At 56.4% G+C, this 22,071-nt stretch overlaps 1 protein-coding gene across 7 annotated transcripts in view; it reads left to right on the forward strand.

The window, feature by feature from the left end:
- Positions 1–21,437, forward strand: part of LOC134339037 (myosin-10-like) — a 277,554-nt gene extending 256,117 nt beyond the window's left edge. For 5 of the 7 annotated variants that reach the window (XM_063035301.1, XM_063035304.1, XM_063035306.1 and 2 more), the window contains 3 exons: positions 1–96; positions 263–286; positions 20,512–21,437. The exon at positions 1–96 is cut by the window's left edge and continues 77 nt beyond it. In XM_063035301.1, coding sequence (XP_062891371.1) covers positions 1–96; positions 263–286; positions 20,512–20,764 — 373 coding nt within the window. In that variant the 3' untranslated portion in view covers positions 20,765–21,437. The remainder of the gene's footprint in view (positions 97–262; positions 287–20,511) is intronic. The other 2 variants (XM_063035302.1, XM_063035305.1) reach the window with 2 other exon arrangements.
- The last annotated feature ends 634 nt before the right edge of the window (positions 21,438–22,071 follow it).

A 22,071-nucleotide genomic window follows, 5' to 3' on the forward strand; every position in this document is an offset into this window, starting at 1 on the left:
CAGCTCAAGACGCAAGCTGCAGAGGGAGCTGGAGGATGTGACCGAGACTGCTGAGGCCATGAACCGGGAGGTCAGCACCCTCAGGAGCAAGCTGAGGTATGCCAGGGCCGAGGGAGGGAACAGGGTCGGTTCCTGCTGGTGGGCCTGCTTCACATCTCTCTCTCTCTCTCTCTCCCTCCCTCCCTCGCTCTTTCCACCCACCCTCTCTATCCTTCCTCCCCTCCTCTCTATCCCGCCCTCTCCCTCTCTCTCTGAACTGCAGCAGACTCGAACGACTCCACGGCAAGTAGGTGCCTCGGTTTCTCGTGTGTGGATGAGTGTGAGTGTGGCTTCACCTTGCTGACAGTCTCTCGTTGTCTGTCCCCCACTTCCATCGCCTGCCCTCTCTCCACCCCTCTTTCCCTTTTCTCCCTCCCCTCTCTCCCTCCCCTCTCTCCCCCTCCCCTCTCCCCCTCCCCTCTCCCCCTCCCCTCTCCCCCTCCCCTCTCCCCCTCCCCTCTCCCCCTCCCCTCTCCCCCTCCCCTCTCCCCCTCCCCTCTCCCTCCCCTCTCTCCCTCCACTCTCTCTCCCTCCCCTCTCTCCCCTCCCCTCTCTCCCCTCCCCTCTCTCCCCTCCCCTCTCCCCCTCCCCTCTCCCCCTCCCCTCTCCCCCTCCCCTCTCCCCCTCTCCTCTCCCCCCTCTCCCCCCCTCTTCCCCCCTCTTCCCCTCTCTCCCCCTCTCTCCCCCTCTCTCCCCCTCTCTCCCCCTCTCTCCCCCTCTCTCCCCCTCTCTCCCCCTCTCCCTCCCCTCTCTCCCCTCTCTCCCTCCTCTCTCTCCCTCCTCACTCCCCCTCTGTCTCTCTCCCTTCCTTCTCTCCCCATCCCTCTCCCTCCACCCGCTCTCCCTAACCCATCTTTCTCCCTCGCCCCTCTCTCCCTCCTCACCTCTCTCACCATCCCTCTCCCTCCCCCTCACTGTCCCTCACCTCATCTCTCTCCCCTCTTCCTCCCACATTCCATCTCCCTTATCCCTCTCATCCATCCCGTCACTCCCTCCCCTCACCTCTCACTCCCCCTCCCTACCTCCTCTTTCCCTCCCCTCCTCCCTCTCTCCCCTCTTCTCTCCCTCCCCATCTCTCTCCCTCGCCCTCACTCCCCTCTCACTCTCTCCCTAACCCCACTCTCTCACACGCCCCGCACTGTCCCTCACCAAACTCTCTCCCTCATGGCTCCCCCTCTCTCTACATCCTCTTTCCGTCCCCATCTCTCCCTTCCCGTCTCTCTCTCCCCTCTCTTTCCCTCCCATCTCTCACCCTCTCCCTCCCTCCTCTTCTCTCTTCCCCATCTCTCTCCTCATCTCCTCTCTTACCCTTGCCTCTCCCACTCCCTGCCCACTCTCCCTACCCACTCACTCTCCCTACCCCCTCACTCTCCCTACCCACTCACTTTCCGTACCCACTCATTCTCCCTACCCCCTCACTCTCCGATCCCCTCACTCTCCCTACCCCCTCACTCTCCCTGATCCCCTCACTCTCCCTGATCCCCTCACTCTCCCTACCCCCTCACTCTCCCTGATCCCCTCACTCTCCCTACCCCCTCACTCTCCCTACCCCCTCACTCTCCCTGATCCCCTCACTCTCCCTGCCCCCTCACTCTCCCTGCCCCCTCACTGTCCCTGACCCCCTCACTGTCCCTGACCCCCTCGCTCTCCCTACCCCCCTCGCTCTCCCTGATCCCCTCACTCTCCCTCCCCCTCACTCTCCCTACCCCCTCACTCTCCCTGATCCCCTCACTCTCCCTGATCCCCTCACTCTCCCTGACCCCCTCACTCTCCCTAACCCCCTCGCTCTCCGTACCCCCCTCGCTCTCCCTGATCCCCACTCTCCCTACCCCCTCACTCTTCCTACCCCCTCACTCTGCCTACCCCCTCACTCTCCCTGATTCCCTCACTCTCCCTGATTCCCTCACTCTTCCTGATTCCCTCACCCTTCCCTACCCCCTCACTCTCCTTACCCCCTCACTCTCCCTATCCCCTCACTCTCCCTATCCCCTCACTCTCCCAACCCCCTCACTCTCCCAACCCCCTCACTCTCCCTACCCCATCACTCTCCCTACCCCCTCACTCTCCCTACCCCATCACTTCTCCCTAACCCCCTCGCTCTCCGTACCCCCCTCGCTCTCCCTGATCCCCACTCTCCCTACCCCCTCACTCTTCCTACCCCCTCACTCTGCCTACCCCCTCACTCTCCCTGATTCCCTCACTCTCCCTGATTCCCTCACTCTTCCTGATTCCCTCACCCTTCCCTACCCCCTCACTCTCCTTACCCCCTCACTCTCCCTATCCCCTCACTCTCCCTATCCCCTCACTCTCCCTATCCCCTCACTCTCCCAACCCCCTCACTCTCCCAACCCCCTCACTCTCCCAACCCCCTCACTCTCCCTACCCCATCACTCTCCCTACCCCATCACTCTCCCTACCCCCTCACTATCCCTACCCCCTCACTCTCCCTACCCCGTCACTCTCCCTACCCCCTCACTCTCCCCACCCCCTCACTCTCCCTACCCCCTCACTCTCCCTACCCCCTAACTCTCCCTACCCCCTAACTCTCCCTACCCCCTCACTCTGCCTACCCCCTCGCTCTCCCTAACCCCCTCGCTCTCCCTAACCCCCTCGCTCTCCGTACCCCCCTCGCTCTCCGTACCCCCCTCGCTCTCCCTGATCCCCACTCTCCCTACCCCCTCACTCTTCCTACCCCCTACCTCTGCCTACCCCCTCACTCTCCCTGATCCCCTCACTCTCCCTACCCCCTCACTCTCCCTACCCCCTCATTCTCCCTACCCCTCTCTCCCTATCCCCCTCACTCTCCCTACCCCCTAACTCTCCCTACCCCGTCACCCTACCCCCTCACTCTCCCTACCCCCTCACTCTCCCTACCCCCTCACTCTCCCTACCCCCTCACTCTGCCTACCCCCTCACTCTGCCTACCCCCTCACTCTCCCTACCCCCTCACTCTCCCTACCCCCTCACTCTCCCTACCCCCTAACTCTCCCTACCCCCTCACTCTGCCTACCCCCTCACTCTCCCTACCCCCTAACTCTCCCTACCCCCTCACTCTCCCTACCCCCTCACTCTCCCTACCCCCTCACTCTCCCTACCCACTCACTCTCCCTGATCCCCTCACTCTCCCTACCCCCTCACTCTCCCTACCCCCTCACTCTCCCTGATCCCCTCACTCTCCCTACTCCCTCACTCTCCGAACCCCCCTCACTCTCCCTGACCCCTCACTCTCCCTGATCCCTTCACTCTCCCTGATCCCCTCACTCTCCCTACCCCCTCATTCTCCCTACCCCTCTCTCCCTATCCCCCTCGCTCTCCCTACCCCCTCACTCTCCCTGATCCCGTCACTCTTCCTACCCCTTACTCTCCCTACCCCTTACTCTCCCTACCCCCTCACTCTCCCTACCCCTTACTCTCCCTGATCCCCTCACACTCCCTACCCCCTCACTCTCCCTGATCCCCTCACACTCCGTACCCCCTCACTCTCCCTACCCCCTCACTCTCCCTACCCCTCTTTCCCTACCCCCCTCGCTCTCCCTACCCCCCTCGCTCTCCCTGATCCCCTCACTCTCCCTGCCACCTCACTCTCCCTACCCCCTCGCGCTCTCCCTGATCCCCACTCTCCCTACCCCCTCACTCTCCCTACCCCCTCACTCTCCCTACCCCCTCACTCTCCCTACCCCCTCACTCTTCCTACCCCCTCACTCTGCCTACCCCCTCACTCTCCCTGATTCCCTCACCCTTCCTGATTCTCTCACTCTCCCTACCCACTCACTCTCCCTACCCCCTCACTCTCCCTGTTTCCCTCACTCTCCCAAACCCCTCACTCTCCCTGATCCCCACTCTCCCTACCCCCTCACTCTCCCTACCCCCTCACTCTCCCTACACCCTCACACTCCCTGATCCCCTCACACTCCCTACTCCCTCATTCTCCCTACCCCCTCACACTCCCTGATCCCCTCACTCTCCCTGACCCCCCCCCTCTCCTTCCCCCTCCCTCCTTCCCCCTCCCTCCTCCTCCCTTTCCCTCTCCTTTCTCCCTCCTTCCCCTCTCTCTCCTTCCGCCTCTTTCTCCCTACCCACTCACTCTCCCTGATCCCCTCACTCTCCCTACCCCCTCACTCTCCCTACCCCCTCACTCTCCCTACCCCCCTCACTCTCCCTACCCCCTCACTCTCCCTACCCCCCTCACTCTCCCTGATCCCTTCACTCTCCCTGATCCCCTCACTCTCCCTACCCCCTCACTCTCCCCACCCCTCTCTCCCTATCCCCCTCGCTCTCCCTACCCCTCTCGCTCTCCCTGATCCCCTCACTCTCCCTGATCCCGTCACTCTTCCTACCCCTTACTCTCCCTGCCCCCTCACTCTCCCTGCCCCCTCACTCTCCCTGCCCCCTCACTCTCCCTTCCCCCTCACTCTCGCTGATCCCCTTACTCTCCCTACCCCCTCACTCTCCCTGATCCCCTCACTGTCCCTGACCCCCTCACTGTCCCTGACCCCCTCACTCTCCCTATCCCCCTCGCTCTCCCTACCCCCCTCACTCTCCCTACCCCCTCACTCTTCCTAACCCCTCACTCTTCCTACCCCCTCACTCTTCCTACCCCCTCACTCTGCCTACCCCCTCACTCTCCCTGATTCCCTCACTCTCCCTGATTCCCTCACTCTTCCTGATTCCCTCACCCTTCCTGATTCTCTCACTCTCCCTACCCCCTCACTCTCCCTACCCCCTCACTCTCCCTACCCCCTCACTCTCCCTATCCCCTCACTCTCCCTAGCCCCTCACTCTCCCTACCCCCTCACTCTCCCTACCCCCTAACTCTCCCTACCCCGTCACTCTTCCTACCCCCTCACTCTCCCTACCCCCTCACTCTCCCTACCCCCTCAGTCTCCCTACCCCCTCACTCTCCCTACCCCCCTCGCTCTCCCTACCCCCTAACTCTCCCTACCCCCTCACTCTCCCTACCCCCTCACTCTCCCTACCCCCTCACTCTCCCTACCCCCTAACTCTCCCTACCCCCTCACTCTGCCTACCCCCGCACTCGCCCTACCCCCTAACTCTGCCTACCCACTCACTCTCCCTACCCCCTCACTCTCCCTGATCCCCTCACTCTCCCTGATCCCCTCACTCTCCCTACCCCCTCACTCTCCCTACCCCCCTCACTCTCCCTGACCCCCTCACTCTCCCTGACCCCCTCACTCTCCCTGATCCCTTCACTCTCCCTACCCCCTCACTCTCCCTACACCCCTCACTCTCCCTACACCCCTCACTCTCCCTACCCCTCTCTCCCCACCCCCCTCACTCTCCCTACCCCCTCGCTCTCCCTGATCCCCTTACTCTCCCTACCCCCTCACACTCCCTACCCCCTCACACTCCCTGATCCCCTCACTCTTCCTACCCCCTCACTCTCCCTGATTCCCTCACTCTCCCTGATCCCCTCATTCTCCCTGATTCCCTCACACTCCCTACCCCCTCACACTCCCTACCCCCTCACTCTTCCTACCCCCTCACTCTGCCTACCCACTCACTCTCCCTACCCCCTCACTCTCCCTGATCCCCTCACTCTCCCTGATCCCTTCACTCTCCCTGATCCCTTCACTCTCCCTACCCCCTCACTCTCCCTACACCCCTCGCTCTCCCTGATCCCCTCACTCTCCCTGCCCCCTCACTCTCCCTACCCCCTCACTCTCCCTACCCCCCTCGCTCTCCCTACCCCCCTCGCTCTCCCTGATCCCCACTCTCCCTACCCCCTCACTCTCCCTACCCCCTCACTCTTCCTACCCCCTCACTCTCCCTACCCCCTCACTCTCCCTACCCCCTCACTCTTCCTACCCCCTTACTCTGCCTACCCCCTCACTCTCCCTGATTCCCTCACCCTTCCTGATTCTCTCACTCTCCCTACCCACTCACTCTCCCTACCCCCTCACTCTCCCTGTTTCCCTCACTCTCCCAAACCCCTCACTCTCCCTGATCCCCACTCTCCCTACCCCCTCACTCTTCCTATCCCCTCACTCTCCCTGATTCCCTCACTCTTCCTACCCCCTCACTCTTCCTACCCCCTCACTCGCCCTGCCTACCCACTCACTCTCCCTACCCCCTCACTCTCCCTGATCCCCTCACTCTCCCTGATCCCCTCACTCTCCCTACCCCCTCACTCTCCCTACCCCCCTCACTCTCCCTGACCCCCTCACTCTCCCTGATCCCTTCACTCTCCCTACCCCCTCACTCTCCCTACACCCCTCACTCTCCCTACACCCCTCACTCTCCCTACCCCTCTCTCCCCACCCCCCTCACTCTCCCTACCCCCTCGCTCTCCCTGATCCCCTTACTCTCCCTACCCCCTCACACTCCCTACCCCCTCACACTCCCTGATCCCCTCACTCTTCCTACCCCCTCACTCTCCCTGATTCCCTCACTCTCCCTGATCCCCTCATTCTCCCTGATTCCCTCACACTCCCTACCCCCTCACACTCCCTACCCCCTCACTCTTCCTACCCCCTCACTCTGCCTACCCACTCACTCTCCCTACCCCCTCACTCTCCCTGATCCCCTCACTCTCCCTGATCCCTTCACTCTCCCTGATCCCTTCACTCTCCCTACCCCCTCACTCTCCCTACACCCCTCGCTCTCCCTGATCCCCTCACTCTCCCTGCCCCCTCACTCTCCCTACCCCCTCACTCTCCCTACCCCCCTCGCTCTCCCTACCCCCCTCGCTCTCCCTGATCCCCACTCTCCCTACCCCCTCACTCTCCCTACCCCCTCACTCTTCCTACCCCCTCACTCTCCCTACCCCCTCACTCTCCCTACCCCCTCACTCTCCCTGTTTCCCTCACTCTCCCAAACCCCTCACTCTCCCTGATCCCCACTCTCCCTACCCCCTCACTCTCCCTACCCCCTCACTCTCCCTACACCCTCACACTCCCTGATCCCCTCACTCTCCCTACTCCCTCATTCTCCCTACCCCCTCACACTCCCTGATCCCCTCACTCTCCCTGACCCCCCTCTCTCCTTCCCCCTCCCTCCTCCTCCCTTTCCCTCTCCTTTCTCCCTCCTTCCCCTCTCTCTCCTTCCCCCTCTTTCTCCCTACCCACTCACTCTCCCTGATCCCGTCACTACCCCTTACTCTCCCTGCCCCCTCACTCTCCCTGCCCCCTCACTCTCCCTGCCCCCTCACTCTCCCTTCCCCCTCACTCTCGCTGATCCCCTCACTCTCCCTACCCCCTCACTCTCCCTGATCCCCTCACTGTCCCTGACCCCCTCACTGTCCCTGACCCCCTCACTCTCCCTATCCCCCTCGCTCTCCCTACCCCCCTCACTCTCCCTACCCCCTCACTCTTCTTACCCGCTCACTCTCCCTACCCCCTCGCTCTCCCTGATCCCCTCACTCTCCCTGCCCCCTCACTCTCCCTGCCCCCTCACTCTCCCTGACCCCCTCACTCTCCCTAACCCCCTCGCTCTCCGTACCCCCCTCGCTCTCCCTGATCCCCACTCTCCCTACCCCCTCACTCTTCCTACCCCCTCACTCTTCCTACCCCCTCACTCTTCCTACCCCCTCACTCTGCCTACCCCCTCACTCTCCCTGATTCCCTCACTCTCCCTGATTCCCTCACTCTCCCTGATTCCCTCACTCTTCCTGATTCCCTCACCCTTCCTGATTCTCTCACTCTCCCTACCCCCTCACTCTCCCTATCCCCTCACTCTCCCTAGCCCCTCACTCTCCCTACCCCCTCACTCTCCCTACCCCCTAACTCTCCCTACCCCGTCACTCTTCCTACCCCCTCACTCTCCCTACCCCCTCACTCTCCCTACCCCCTCACTCTCCCTACCCCCCTCGCTCTCCCTACCCCCTAACTCTCCCTACCCCCTCACTCTCCCTACCCCCTCACTCTCCCTACCCCCTCACTCTCCCTACCCCCTAACTCTCCCTACCCCCTCACTCTGCCTACCCCCTCACTCTCCCTACCCCCTAACTCGCCCTACCCCCTCACTCTCCCTACCCCCTCACTCTTCCTACCCCCTCACTCTGCCTACCCACTCACTCTCCCTACCCCCTCACTCTCCCTGATCCCCTCACTCTCCCTGATCCCCTCACTCTCCCTACCCCCTCACTCTCCCTACCCCCCTCACTCTCCCTGACCCCCTCACTCTCCCTGACCCCCTCACTCTCCCTGATCCCTTCACTCTCCCTACCCCCTCACTCTCCATGATCCCTTCACTCTCCCTACCCCCTCACTCTCCCTACACCCCTCGCTCTCCCTGATCCCCTCACTCTCCCTGCCCCCTCACTCTCCCTACCCCCTCACTCTCCCTACCCCCCTCGCTCTCCCTACCCCCTCGCTCTCCCTGATCCCCACTCTCCCTACCCCCTCACTCTCCCTACCCCCTCACTCTCCCTACCCCCTCACTCTTCCTACCCCCTCACTCTGCCTACCCCCTCACTCTCCCTGATTCCCTCACCCTTCCTGATTCTCTCACTCTCCCTACCCACTCACTCTCCCTACCCCCTCACTCTCCCTGTTTCCCTCACTCTCCCAAACCCCTCACTCTCCCTGATCCCCACTCTCTCTACCCCCTCACTCTCCCTACCCCCTCACTCTCCCTACACCCTCACACTCCTTGATCCCCTCACTCTCCCTACTCCCTCATTCTCCCTACCCCCTCACACTCCCTGATCCCCTCACTCTCCCTGACCCCCCTCTCTCCTTCCCCCTCCCTCCTCCTCCCTTTCCCTCTCCTTTCTCCCTCCTTCCCCTCTCTCTCCTTCCCCCTCTTTCTCCCTACCCACTCACTCTCCCTGATCCCCTCACTCTCCCTGATCCCGTCACTCTTCCTACCCCTTACTCTCCCTGCCCCCTCACTCTCCCTGCCCCCTCACTCTCTCTGCCCCCTCACTCTCCCTTCCCCCTCACTCTCGCTGATCCCCTCACTCTCCCTACCCCCTCACTCTCCCTGATCCCGTCACTCTTCCTACCCCTTACTCTCCCTGCCCCCTCACTCTCCCTGCCCCCTCACTCTCCCTTCCCCCTCACTCTCCCTGCCCCCTCACTCTCCCTGCCCCCTCACTCTCCCTGCCCCCTCACTCTTCCTACCCCTTACTCTCCCTGCCCCCTCACTCTCCCTGCCCCCTCACTCTCCCTTCCCCCTCACTCTCGCTGATCCCCTCACTCTCCCTACCCCCTCACTCTCCCTGATCCCCTCACTGTCCCTGACCCCCTCACTCTCCCTATCCCCCTCGCTCTCCCTACCCCCCTCACTCTCCCTACCCCCTCACTCTTCCTACCCGCTCACTTTCCCTACCCCCTCGCTCTCCCTGATCCCCTCACTCTCCCTGCCCCCTCACTCTCCCTGCCCCCTCACTCTCCCTACCCCCTCACTCTCCCTACCCCCTCACTCTCCCTGACCCCCTCACTCTCCCTAACCCCCTCGCTCTCCGTACCCCCCTCGCTCTCCCTGATCCCCACTCTCCCTACCCCCTCACTCTTCCTACCCCCTCACTCTTCCTACCCGCTCACTCTTCCTACCCCCTCACTCTTCCTACCCCCTCACTCTGCCTACCCCCTCACTCTCCCTGATTCCCTCACTCTCCCTGATTCCCTCACTCTTCCTGATTCCCTCACCCTTCCTGATTCTCTCACTCTCCCTACCCCCTCACTCTCCCTACCCCCTCACTCTCCCTATCCCCTCACTCTCCCTATCCCCTCACTCTCCCTAGCCCCTCACTCTCCCTACCCCCTCACTCTCCCTACCCCCTAACTCTCCCTACCCCGTCACTCTTCCTACCCCCTCACTCTCCCTACCCCCTCACTCTCCCTACCCCCTCACTCTCCCTACCCCCCTCGCTCTCCCTACCCCCTAACTCTCCCTACCCCCTCACTCTCCCTACCCCCTCACTCTCCCTACCCCCTCACTCTCCCTACCCCCTAACTCTCCCTACCCCCTAACTCTCCCTACCCCCTCACTCTGCCTACCCCCTCACTCTCCCTACCCCCTAACTCGCCCTACCCCCTCACTCGCCTACCCACTCACTCTCCCTACCCCCTCACTCTCCCTGATCCCCTCACTCTCCCTGATCCCCTCACTCTCCCTCACTCTCCCTACCCCCTCACTCTCCCTACCCCCCTCACTCTCCCTACCCCCCTCACTCTCCCTACCCCCCTCACTCTCCCTGACCCCCTCACTCTCCCTGACCCCCTCACTCTCCCTGATCCCTTCACTCTCCCTGATCCCTTCACTCTCCCTACCCCCTCACTCTCCCTACACCCCTCACTCTCCCTACACCCCTCACTCTCCCTACCCCTCTCTCCCCACCCCCCTCACTCTCCCTACCCCCCTCGCTCTCCCTACCCCCTCGCTCTCCCTGATCCCCTTACTCTCCCTACCCCCTCACACTCCCTACCCCCTCACACTCCCTGATCCCCTCACTCTTCCTACCCCCTCACTCTCCCTGATTCCCTCACTCTCCCTGATCCCCTCATTCTCCCTGATTCCCTCACACTCCCTACACCCTCACTCTCCCTACCCCCTCACTCTCCCTGATCCCCTCACTCTCCCTAAACACTCACTCTCCCTACCCCCCTCACTCTCCCTGATCCCCTCACTCTCCCTGATCCCCTCTCTCTCCCTCCCCCTCTCTCCCCTCCCTCTCCTTCCTTTCTCTTTCCTCCCTTCTCTGCCTTCCTCACCCCTCTCCGTCTCCCTCTTCCTCTCTCCCATTTTCACTGCCTCCCTCCTATCTTTCTCCCATCCCCTCTCTATCCACCTCCGTCTCTCTCTCCCTCCTGTCTCTCTTCCCATTCCCTCTCCTCTCTCTGTCGCCTCACCCTCCTTCCATCAACCTCTCTGTCCCTGACCTCTCTCCTCCTCTCTCTCCCCCCTCACCCCCCCCACTCTCCCGCCCACCACTATCCTCCTTCCATCCAACCCCCTCCATTTTCACCTTTTCCCAGCTGCCTCTCCTCTCCCTGCTTGCACCTCCTGCTCCCCTCTCCCTTCCCTTTAAGTGTGGCATAGACAGAGACAAACGGGAAGTCACGTTGCAGCTGTACAAAACCACGTTCAGTCCACTCTCGGAGTATTGTGTGCAGTTCTGGTCTCCTCGTTCCAGGAAGGGTTGGTGGGCAGGGCTTTCGAGAGGGGCAGAAGAGGCTCACCAGGATGCTGCCTGGATTCGAGGGCGTGAGCTACATGGAGAGGGTGGACAAATTTGGGTTGTTTTCTCTGGAGTGTCGGAGGCTGAGGAGAGATCTGATAGAGCTTTATAAGATTACGAGAGGCACAGATGGAATCTGTTCCCCCAGGGTGGAAAGATCTAATACGAGAGGGCTTGCATTTCAGGTGAGAGGGGGAAAGTTGAAAGGAGACATGAAGGGCAAGTTTTTTCTTTACACAGAGTCGTGGGGGCCTGGGATGTACTGCCAAGGGGTTTGGAGTCAGATACATAACATCTCCTTAAAAGCCTCTTAGACACATAGATGTGCAGGGAACAGAGAGAGATGTACACTGTGTCTGTGGAACAGAGGGAGATGGACACTGTGTCTGGGGAATGGAGGGAGATGGACATTGTATTTGGGGAATGGAGGGAGTTGCATATTGTGTACAGCGAACGGAGGGAGATGGACATTGTATTTGGGGAATGGAGGGAGATGTATATTGTGTATGGGGAACGGAGGGAAATGGACATTGTGTACGGGGAATGGAGGGAATGGACACTGTGTCTGGGGAATGGAGGGAAATGGACATGTGTACAGCGAACGGAGGGAGATGGACATTGTATTTGGGGAATGGAGGGAGATGCATATTGTGTATGGGGAATGGAGGGAGATGGATATTGCCTATGAGGAATGGAGGGAGATGGACATTGTGTTTGGGGAACGGCGGGAGATGGACATTGTGTACGGGGAACGGAGAGAGATGGAGATTGTGTATGGGGTTCGGAGGGAGATGGATATTGTGTATGAGGAACGGAGGGAGATTGACATTGTGTATGGGGAACGGAGGGAGATGGACATTGTGTACGGGGAATGGAGGGAGATGGACATTGTGTATGGGGAACGGAGGGAGATGGATATTGTGTATGGGGAACGGAGGGAGATTGACATTGTGTATGGGGAACGGAGGGAGATGGACATTGTGTATGGGGAACAGAGGGAGATTGACATTGTGTACGGGGAACGGAGGGAGATGGACATTGTGTACGGGGAACGGAGAGGGATGGACGTTGTGTATGGGGAACGGAGAGAGATGGATGTTGTGTATGGGGAACGGAGGGAGATGGACATTGTGTATGGGGAACGGAGGGAGATGGACATTGTGTATGGGGTTCAGAGGGAGATTGACATTGTGGACGGGAAATGGAGGAAGATTGACATTGTGTACGGGGAATGGAGGGAGATGGACATTGTGTATGGGGAACGGAGGGAGATGGACATTGTGTATGGGGAATGGAGGGAGATGGACGTTGTGTATGGGGAACGGAGGGAGATGGACGTTGTGTATGGGGAACGGAGAGAGATGGATGTTGTGTATGGGGAACGGAGGGAGATGGACATTGTGGACGGGAAATGGAGGAAGATTGACATTGTGTACGGGGAATGGAGGGAGATGGACATTGTGTATGGGGAACGGAGGGAGATGGATATTGTGTATGGGGAATGGAGGGAGATGGATATTGTGTTTGGGGAACGGAGGAAGATGGACATTGTGTACGGGGAATGGAGGGAGATGGACATTGTGTATGGGGAACGGAGGGAGATGGATATTGTGTATGGGGAACGGAGGGAGATTGACATTGTGTATGGGGAACGGAGGGAGATGGACATTGTGTATGGGGAACAGAGGGAGATTGACATTGTGTACGGGGAACGGAGGGAGATGGACATTGTGTACGGGGAACGGAGAGGGATGGACGTTGTGTATGGGGAACGGAGAGAGATGGATGTTGTGTATGGGGAACAGAGGGAGATTGACATTGTGTACGGGGAACGGAGGGAGATGGACATTGTGTACGGGGAACGGAGAGGGATGGACGTTGTGTATGGGGAACGGAGAGAGATGGATGTTGTGTATGGGGAACGGAGGGAGATGGACATTGTGTATGGGGTTCAGAGGGAGATTGACATTGTGTATGGGGAACGGAGGGAGATGGACACTGTGTCTGGGGAACGGAGGGAGATGGACATTGTGTATGGGGAATGGAGGGAGATGGACGTTGTGTATGGGGAACGGAGGGAGATGGACGTTGTGTATGGGGAACGGAGAGAGATGGATGTTGTGTATGGGGAACGGAGGGAGATGGACATTGTGGACGGGAAATGGAGGAAGATTGACATTGTGTACGGGGAATGGAGGGAGATGGACATTGTGTATGGGGAACGGAGGGAGATGGATATTGTGTATGGGGAATGGAGGGAGATGGATATTGTGTTTGGGGAACGGAGGAAGATGGACATTGTGTACGGAGGAGATGGAGGTGTAGGGGAACGGAGGGAGATGGACATTGTGTACGGGGAACGGAGGGAGATTGACATTAGAGATGGACATTGTGTATGGGGAACGGAGGGAGATTGACATTGTGTACGGGGAACAGAGGGAGATGGACGTTGTACATGGAGTGGAGGGAGATGGACATTGTGTATGGGGTTCAGAGGGAGATGGATATTGTGTATGGGGAACGGAGGGAGATGGACATTGTGTACGGGGAATGGAGGGAGATGGACATTCTGTATGGGGAATGGAGGGAGATGGACATTGTGTATGGGGAACGGAGGAAGATGGACATTGTGTATGGGGAACGGAGGGAGATGGACATTGTGTATGGGGAACGGAGGAAGATGGACATTGTGTATGGGGAACGGAGGGAGATGGACATTGTGTATGGGGAACGGAGGGAGATGGACATTGTGTACGGGGAATGGAGGGAGGTGGACATTGTGTACAGAGAATGGAGGGAGATGGACATTGTGTATGGGGTTCAGAGGGAGATGGATATTGTGTATGGGGAACGGAGGGAGATGGACATTGTGTACGGGGAATGGAGGGAGATGGACATTCTGTATGGGGAACGGAGGGAGATGGACATTGTGTATGGGGAACGGAGGGAGATGGACATTGTGTATGGGGAACGGAGGGAGATGGACATTGTGTACGGGGAATGGAGGGAGGTGGACATTGTGTACAGAGAATGGAGGGAGATGGACATTGTGTATGGGGAACGGAGGGAGATTGACATTGTGTACGGGAAACGGAGGGAGATGGACATTGTGTACGGGGAACGGAGGGAGATTGACAGTAGAGATGGACATTGTGTACGGGGAACGGAGGGAGATTGACATTAGAGATGGACATTGTGTACGGGGAACGGAGGGAGATGCACATTGTGTATGGGGTTCAGAGGGAGATGGACATTGTGTACAGGGATGGTTTGTTGCCTCCCGGGTGCCAGGGTCAAGGATGTCTCTGATCGCGTGCACAACATTCTGCAGTGGGAGGGTGATCAGCCAGATGTTATGGTACACATCGGTATCAATGACATAGGAAGGAAGAGTGAGGAGGTCCTGGAGAGTGAGTATAGAGAGCTTGGTAGGAAGTTCAAAAGCAGGACCTCGAGGGTGGTAATCTCAGGATTGCTACCTGTGCCACGTGCCAGTGAGGGTAAGAATAGGATGCTCTGGCGGATGAACACGTGGCTGGGGAACTGGTGTAGGGGGCAGAGTTTCAGATTTCAGGATCATTGGGTCCTCTTCTGTTGCAGGTGGGACCTGTACAAGAGAGACGGGTTACACGTGAACTACAAGGGGACTAATATCCTTGCAGGGAGGTTTGTTAGTGCTATTGGGGAGGGTGTAAACTAGATTCACAGGGGGATGGGAACCAGAGTGCCAGAGCAGATAGTGGAGCTGGGGTGAGAATCAATGATGTTAAAAGTTCATGCAAAGTCACAAATACAAGGGTTGTGAGTGGTAATCTTCTGAGGTGTGTCTATTTCAGTGCAAGGAGTATTGTGGGGAAGGCTGACGAGCTGAGGGTGTGGATTGACACATGGAATTACGACATTATAGCCATTAGTGAAATTTGGCTACAGGAGGGGCAGGACTGGCAGCTTAATGTTCCAGGGTTCTGATGTTTCAGGTGTGATAGAGGCAGAGGAATGGCCGGGGGGGGGGCGGTGGGTTTCGAATTGCAAGTCAGGAAAAATGTTACAGCAGTGCTCAGGCAGAACAGATTAGAGGGCTTGTCTACTGAGTCCTTATGGGTGGAGCTGAGAAACGGGAAAGGTATGACCACAGTAATGGGGTTGTATTATAGACCACCTAATAGTCAGCGAGAATTGGAGGAGCAAATCTGCAGAGAGATAGCAGACAACTGCAGGAAACATAAAGTTGTGATAGTAGGGGATTTTAATTTTCCACATATTGATTGGGATTCCCATACTGTTAAAGGTCTAGACGGGTTAGAGTTTGTAAAATGTGTTCAGGCAAGTTTTCTAAATTAATATATAGAGGTACCAACTAGAGAGGATGCAATATTAGATCTCCTATTAGGAAACGAGTTAGGACAGATGACGGAAGTGTGTGTAGGGGAGCACTTTGGTTTCAGTGATCATAACACCATTAGTTTCAACTTGATGATGAATAAAGATAGATCTGGTCCTCGGGTTGTGGTTCTAAACTGGAAAAAGTCCAAATTTGAAGAAATGAGAAAGGATCTAAAAAGTGTGGATTGGGACAGGTTGTTCTCTGGCAAGAATGTGATTGGTAAGTGGGAGGCCTTCAAAGGAGAAATTTTGAGAGTGCACAGTGTGTATGTATGTTCCTGTCAGGATTAAAGGCTGAGTGAATAAGGATCCTTGGTTCTCAAGGGATATTGGAACTCTGATAAAGAAGAAGAGAGAGATGTATGACATGTATAGGGAACAGGGAGCAAATAAGGTGCTTGAGGAGTATAAAAAGTGCAAAAAATACTTGAGAAAGAAATCGGGAGGGCTAAAAGAAGACATGACGTTGCTTTGGCAATCAAGGTGAAGGATAATCTAAAGAGCTTCTACAGGTATATTAAGAGCAAAAGGATAGTAAGGGATAAAATCGGTCCTCTTGAAGATCAGAGTGGTCGGCTATGTATGGAACCAAAAAAATGGGGGAGATATTAAATGGGTTTTTTGCGTCTGTATTTAGTAAGGAAACTGGCATGGAGTCAATGAAAATAAGGCAAACAAGTAGTGAGGTGATGGAACCTATACAGATTGAAGAGGAGGAGGTGCTTGCTATCTAGAGGCAGATCAGAGTGGATAAATCTCTGGTCAGGTGCTTCCAGGATGCTGCATCGGCAAGTTTGCGGCGCTGGAAGCTCATGGCAGGGAGAGTTTCTCCCTTCAACCATCTGCGTCAAATGATGGGACTTTTGAGAGACTTTGAGACTTTTTTTTTACCGTGGCCATGGTCTGTTCTTCATCACATTACGGTATTGCTTTGCACTGTTGTAACTATATGTTATAATTATGTGGTTTTTGTCAGTTTTTTTTAGTCTTGGTTCGTCTTGTGATATCATTCTGGAGGAACGAATTGTATCATTTCTTAATGCATGCATTACAAAATGACAATAAAAGAGGACTGCCTGTCCTCATAATCTAATCTAATCTAATAAATCCGCAGGACCTGACAGGCTATTCCCTCGGACCTTGAAGGAGACTACTGTTGAAATTGCAGGGGCCCTGGCAGAAATATTTAAAATGTCAGTATCTACGGGTGAGGTGCCAAAGGATTGGAGGATAGCTCACGTTGTTCCGTTATTTAAAAAAGGCTCTAAAAGTAATCCAGGAAATTATAGGCGGGTAAAATTTGACGTCGGTAGTAGGTAAATTATTGGAAGGAGTACAAAGAGATAGGAACTACAACTATTTGGATAGACAGGGACTTAGTAGGGAGAGTCAGCATGGCTTTGTGCGTGGCAGGTCATGTTTATTAGAGCTTTTCGAGGAGGTTACTGGGAAAGTGGATGAAGGGAAGGCAGTGGATATTATCTACATGGACTTCAGTAAGGCCTTTGACAAGGTCCCGCATGGGAGGTTAGTTAGGAAAATTCAGTCGCTAGGTATACATGTAGAGGTGGTAAATTGGATTAGACATTGGCTCAATGGTAGAAGCCAAAGAGTGGTAGTAGAGAATTGTTTCTCCAAGTGGAGGCCTGTGACTAGTGGTGTGCCACAGGGATCAGTGCTGGGTCCATTGTTATTTGTCATCTATATCAATGATCTGGATGGTAATGTGGTAAATTGGATCAGCAAATTTGCTGATGATACAAAGATTGGAGGTGTAGTAGACAGTGAGGAAGGTTTTCAAAGCCTGCAGAGGGACTTGGACCGGCTGGAAAAATGGGCTGAAAAATGGCAGATGGAGTTTAATACTGACAAGTGTGAGGTATTGCACTTTGAAAGGACAAACCAAGGTAGAACATACAGGGTTAATGGTAGGGCACTGAGGAGTGCAGTAGAACAGAAGATCTGGGAATACAGATACAAAATTCCCTAAAAGTGGCGTCACAGGTAGATAGGGTCGTAAAGAGAGCTTTTGGTACATTGGCATTTATAAATCATAAAGTATTGAGTATAAGAGTTGGAATATAATGGTGATGTTGTATAAGGCATTGGTGAGGCCGAATTTGGAGTATTGTGTGCAGTTTTGGTCACCAAATTACAGGAAGGATATAAATAAGATTGAAAGAGTGCAGAGAAGGTTTACAAGGATGTTGCCGGGACTTGAGAAACTCAGTTACAGAGGTTAGGACTTTATTCCCTGGAGCGTAGAAGAATGAGGGGAGATTTGATAGAGGTATATAAAATTATGATGGGTATAGATAGAGTGAATGCAAGCAGGCTTTTTCCACTGAGGCTAGGGCGGAAAAAAAAACAGAGGACATGGGTTAAGGGTGAAGGGGGAAAAGTTTAAAGTGAACATTAGGGGAGGCTTCTTCACACAGAGAGTGGTGGGAGTATGGAATGAGCTGCCAGATGAGGTGGTAAATGCAGGCTCACTTTTAACATTTAAGAAAAACTTGGGACAGGTACATGGATGAGCGGTGTATGGAGGGATATAGTCCAGGTACAGGTCAGTGGAACTAGGCAAAAAAATGGTTCAGCACAGCCAAGAAGGGCCAAAAGGCCTGTTTCTGTGCTGTGATATTCTATGGTTCTGTGGAACAGAGAGAGATGGATGTTGTTTACAGGGAATAGAGGTAGATGGACATTATGTACGGGGAATGGAGAGTGATGGACATTGTGTATGGGGAATGGAGGGAGATGGACATTGTCTACGGGGAACAGAGGGAGATGGACATTGTGTATGGGGAATGGAGGGAGATGGACATTGTGTATGGGGAATGGAGGGAGATGGACATTGTGTACGGGGAACGGAGGGAGATGGACATTGTGTATGGGGAATGGAGGGAGATGGACATTGTGTATGGAGAACAGAGGGAGATGGACATTCTGTACGGGCAATGGAGGGAGATGGACATTGCGTACGGGGAATGGAGGGAGATGGACATTGTGTATGGGGAATGGAGGGAGATGGACATTGTGTACGGAGAACGGAGGGAGATGGACATTGTGTACGGGGAACGGAGAGAGATGGACCTTGTGTATGAGGAATGGAGGGAGATGGACATTGTGTACGGGGAACGGAGGGAGATGGACATTGTGTATGGGGAATGGAGGGAGATGGACATTGTGTACGGGGAACGGAGGGAGATGGACATCGTGTAGGCAGAAGGTATTAGTTTAATTTAGCATTTTATTAATAGTTTAATTGATTTGGTACTACATTGTGGGCCAAAGGGCCTGTTTCTGTGATGTGCTGTTCTATGTTCTAAACACAGAGTGCAGAATAAAGTGTTACAGTTACAGAGAAAGGGCAGTGCAGGCAGACAATAAGCTGCAAGGGTCACGACGAGGTAGATTGTGAGGTCAAGAGTCCATCTTATCGTACTGGGGGGCCGTTCAATAGACTGATAACAGCGGGGTAGAAGCTGTCCTCGTACTGGGGGACCGTTCAATAGTCTGATAACAGCGGGGTAGAAGCTGTCCTCGTACTGGGGGACCGTTCAATAGTCTGATAACAGCGGGTAGAAGCTGTCCTGGAGTCTGGTGGGACGTGCTTTCAGGCTTTTGTATCTTCTGCCCGACGGGGGCGGGGGGTGGGGAGAGAGAATGTCCGGTGTGGGTGGGGTATTTGATCACACTGGCTGTATTACTGAGACAGTGGGAAGTATAGACAGAGTCCATGGAGGGGAGGCTGGTTTCCGTGATGTGCTGAGCTGTTTCCACAACTCTCTGCGGTTTCCTGTGGTCCCGGGCAGAGCAGTTGCCGTACCGAGCCGTGATGCATCCGGATCAGATGAGTGACATGTGTGAGTTCAGTGGGCGAGGGACAGGGTCAGACAGTCTGTGTTCTTCAACCAACTGCTCTTGGCACTATGCATGTTCAGGTGTGTGTACATGTCTGTCTATGTTCAGTTTTGTGTACATGCGTGTGTCTAGGTGTCCGTACATGTGTCTGTCTGTGGTCAGTTGTGTGTACATATGTGGCCATTCAGGTGTGTATACTGGTGTGTGTGTGTGTTCAGGTATGTACACGTATGTGTCTGTTCAGGTGTGCATACATGTGTGTGTCTGTGTTCAGTTTTGTGTACATGTGTTTATGCTCAGGTGTGTGTATATATGTGTGTCTATATGTTCAGATGTGTGTACATGTGTGTCTATGTTCGGGTGTGTGCACATGTGTATGTTCAGTTATGTGAACATGTGTGTGTATGCTCAGATGTGTGTTTGTGTGTCTGGGTTCAGATATGTGTGTCTGTATGTTCAGTGTATGCATCTATATTCAGGTGTGTGTTGATGTGTGTGTCTGTATATTCAGAGTGTGTACATTTATGTGTCTATGTTCAGGTGTGCACGTGTGTCTATTTTCAGGTGAGTGTACGTGTATGTGTCTATGTTCAGGTGAGTTTACGTGTATGTGTCTATGTTCAGGTGAGTTTACATGTATGTGTCTGTGTTCAGGTGTGTGTATATGTGTGTGTCTACGTTCAGGTGTGTGTATGTGTCTACGTTCAGGTGAGTGTATATGTGTCTACGTTCAGGTGAGTGTACATGTATGTGTCTATGTTCAGGTGTGTGTACGTGTATGTGTCTATGTTCAGGTGAGTGTACATGTATGTGTCTATGTTCAGGTGCGTGTATATGTGTGTGTCTATGTTCAGGTGTGTGTACATGTATGTGTCTATGTTCAGGTGAGTGTACGTGTATGTGTCTATGTTCAGATGTGTGTACATGCACAAGCTGGTTTCACTCTGTTTATTTTGCGTTGCCGGCTCCACCCTCACTCCCTCCCATGCCCCTCCCTCGTGTGAGTACTTCTGATACCGTTCCCTTGTGTACAGAGCTGCCTCCTCAGTGTCCAACACTGTGTGTCTCTCTCCCTGCCCCAGGAGGGGTGCCCACGTGGCCCTCAGCACTCGACTCACCCGCCGTGCCCTGCAACTCGAAGGATCGCTGGAGAACTCGGAGGAGGAGGAGGGTGAGAGCCGAGACGGCGAGGCCACCAGCGGCCGAGACGGGGAGGCCTCCAGCGGCCGAGACGGGGAGGCCTCAAGCGGCCGAGACGGGGAAGCCGCCAGCGGCCGAGACACCCCCCCAGAACAGGACCCAGCCGGGCCTCAGCCCCAGTCGGCAGGGGAGTGACGGGAGGTGGGGTGGGTAGGTGGGTGGGAGAGCTGAGGCCACCTCTCCTGAGCTCAGTTTGTCTTCCCCAACCCTCCAAGCTGAGAGTGTGCGAAGGAGCTTGCAGGGAGAAATTCCTCGTCTGGTCTGGGCTTTCAGAATGCCCCTCACAGATCTCTCTGACCCCTTTCTCTGTCACAACCCTTCTTTCTCCCCCTTGCCTTGACCCTCATTCTCTCTCTCTCCCTCTCAATCCCTCTGCCCCTGCCCCATTCTCTCAATGTCCCTTGTTTCGCTCCCTGCAACTCTCTCTACATCTAAGTAACACAAAATGCTGGAGGAAGTCAGCAAGTTAGGCAACATCGATAGAAATGAATAAACAGTCGACATTTTAGGCTAAAACCTTATACACACACACCTCCCTCTCTGCTCCCTGTCCTTCTCCCTCTCTGCCTCCTGCCCCTCTCCCCTCTCCCTCTCTGCCCCTGCCCCTCTCCCCCTCCCTCTCTACCCCCGCCCCTCTTCCCTCTCCCCCTCTGCCCCCTGCCCCTCTCCCCTCCCTCTCTGCCCCCTGCCCCTCCCCCCCTCTACCCCCACCCCCTCCCCCCCCTCTACCCCTGCCCCTCTCCCCCCCTCTCTACCCCTGCCCCTCTCCCCATCCCTCTCTACCCCTGCCCCCTCCCCCCTCCCTCTCTACCCCCGCCCCTCTACCCCTGCCCCTCTACCCCTGCCCCTCTCCCCCCGCCCCTCTACCCCTGCCCCTCTCCTCCTCCCTCTCTACCCCCTCCCTCTCCGCCCCTGCCCCTCTCCCCCTCCCTCTCTGCCCCCTCCCTCTCTACCCCCTGCCCCTCTCCCTCTCTACCCCCTGCCTCTCTCCCACTCCCTCTCTGCCCCCTCCCTCTCTCCCCCCCGCCTCTCTCCCCCTCCCTCTCTACCCCCTGCCCCTCTCCACCTCCCTCTCTGCCTCCTCCCTCTCTACCCCCTCCCTCTCTACCCCCTGCCCCTCTCCCCGTCCCCCTCCCTCTCTACCCCCTGCCCCTCTCCCTCTCTACCCCCTGCCTCTCTCCCCCTCCCTCTCTGCCCCCTCCCTCTCTGCCCCCCGCCCCTCTCCCCCTCCCTCTCTGCCCCCTCCCTCTCTACCCCCTGCCCCTCTCCCCCTCCCTCTCTGCCTCCTCCCTCTCTGCCCCCTCCCTCTCTACCCCCTGCCCCCCCTCCCTCTCTACCCCCTGCCCCCCTCCCTCTCTACCCCCTGCCCCCCTCCCTCTCTAGCCCCTGCCCCTCTCCCTCTCTAGCCCCTGCCCCCTCCCTCTCTAGCCCCTGCCCCCTCC

This window comes from Mobula hypostoma, chromosome 28, assembly GCF_963921235.1.
Source record: "Mobula hypostoma chromosome 28, sMobHyp1.1, whole genome shotgun sequence".
In the NCBI taxonomy this organism is placed as follows: Eukaryota; Metazoa; Chordata; class Chondrichthyes; order Myliobatiformes; family Myliobatidae; genus Mobula; species Mobula hypostoma.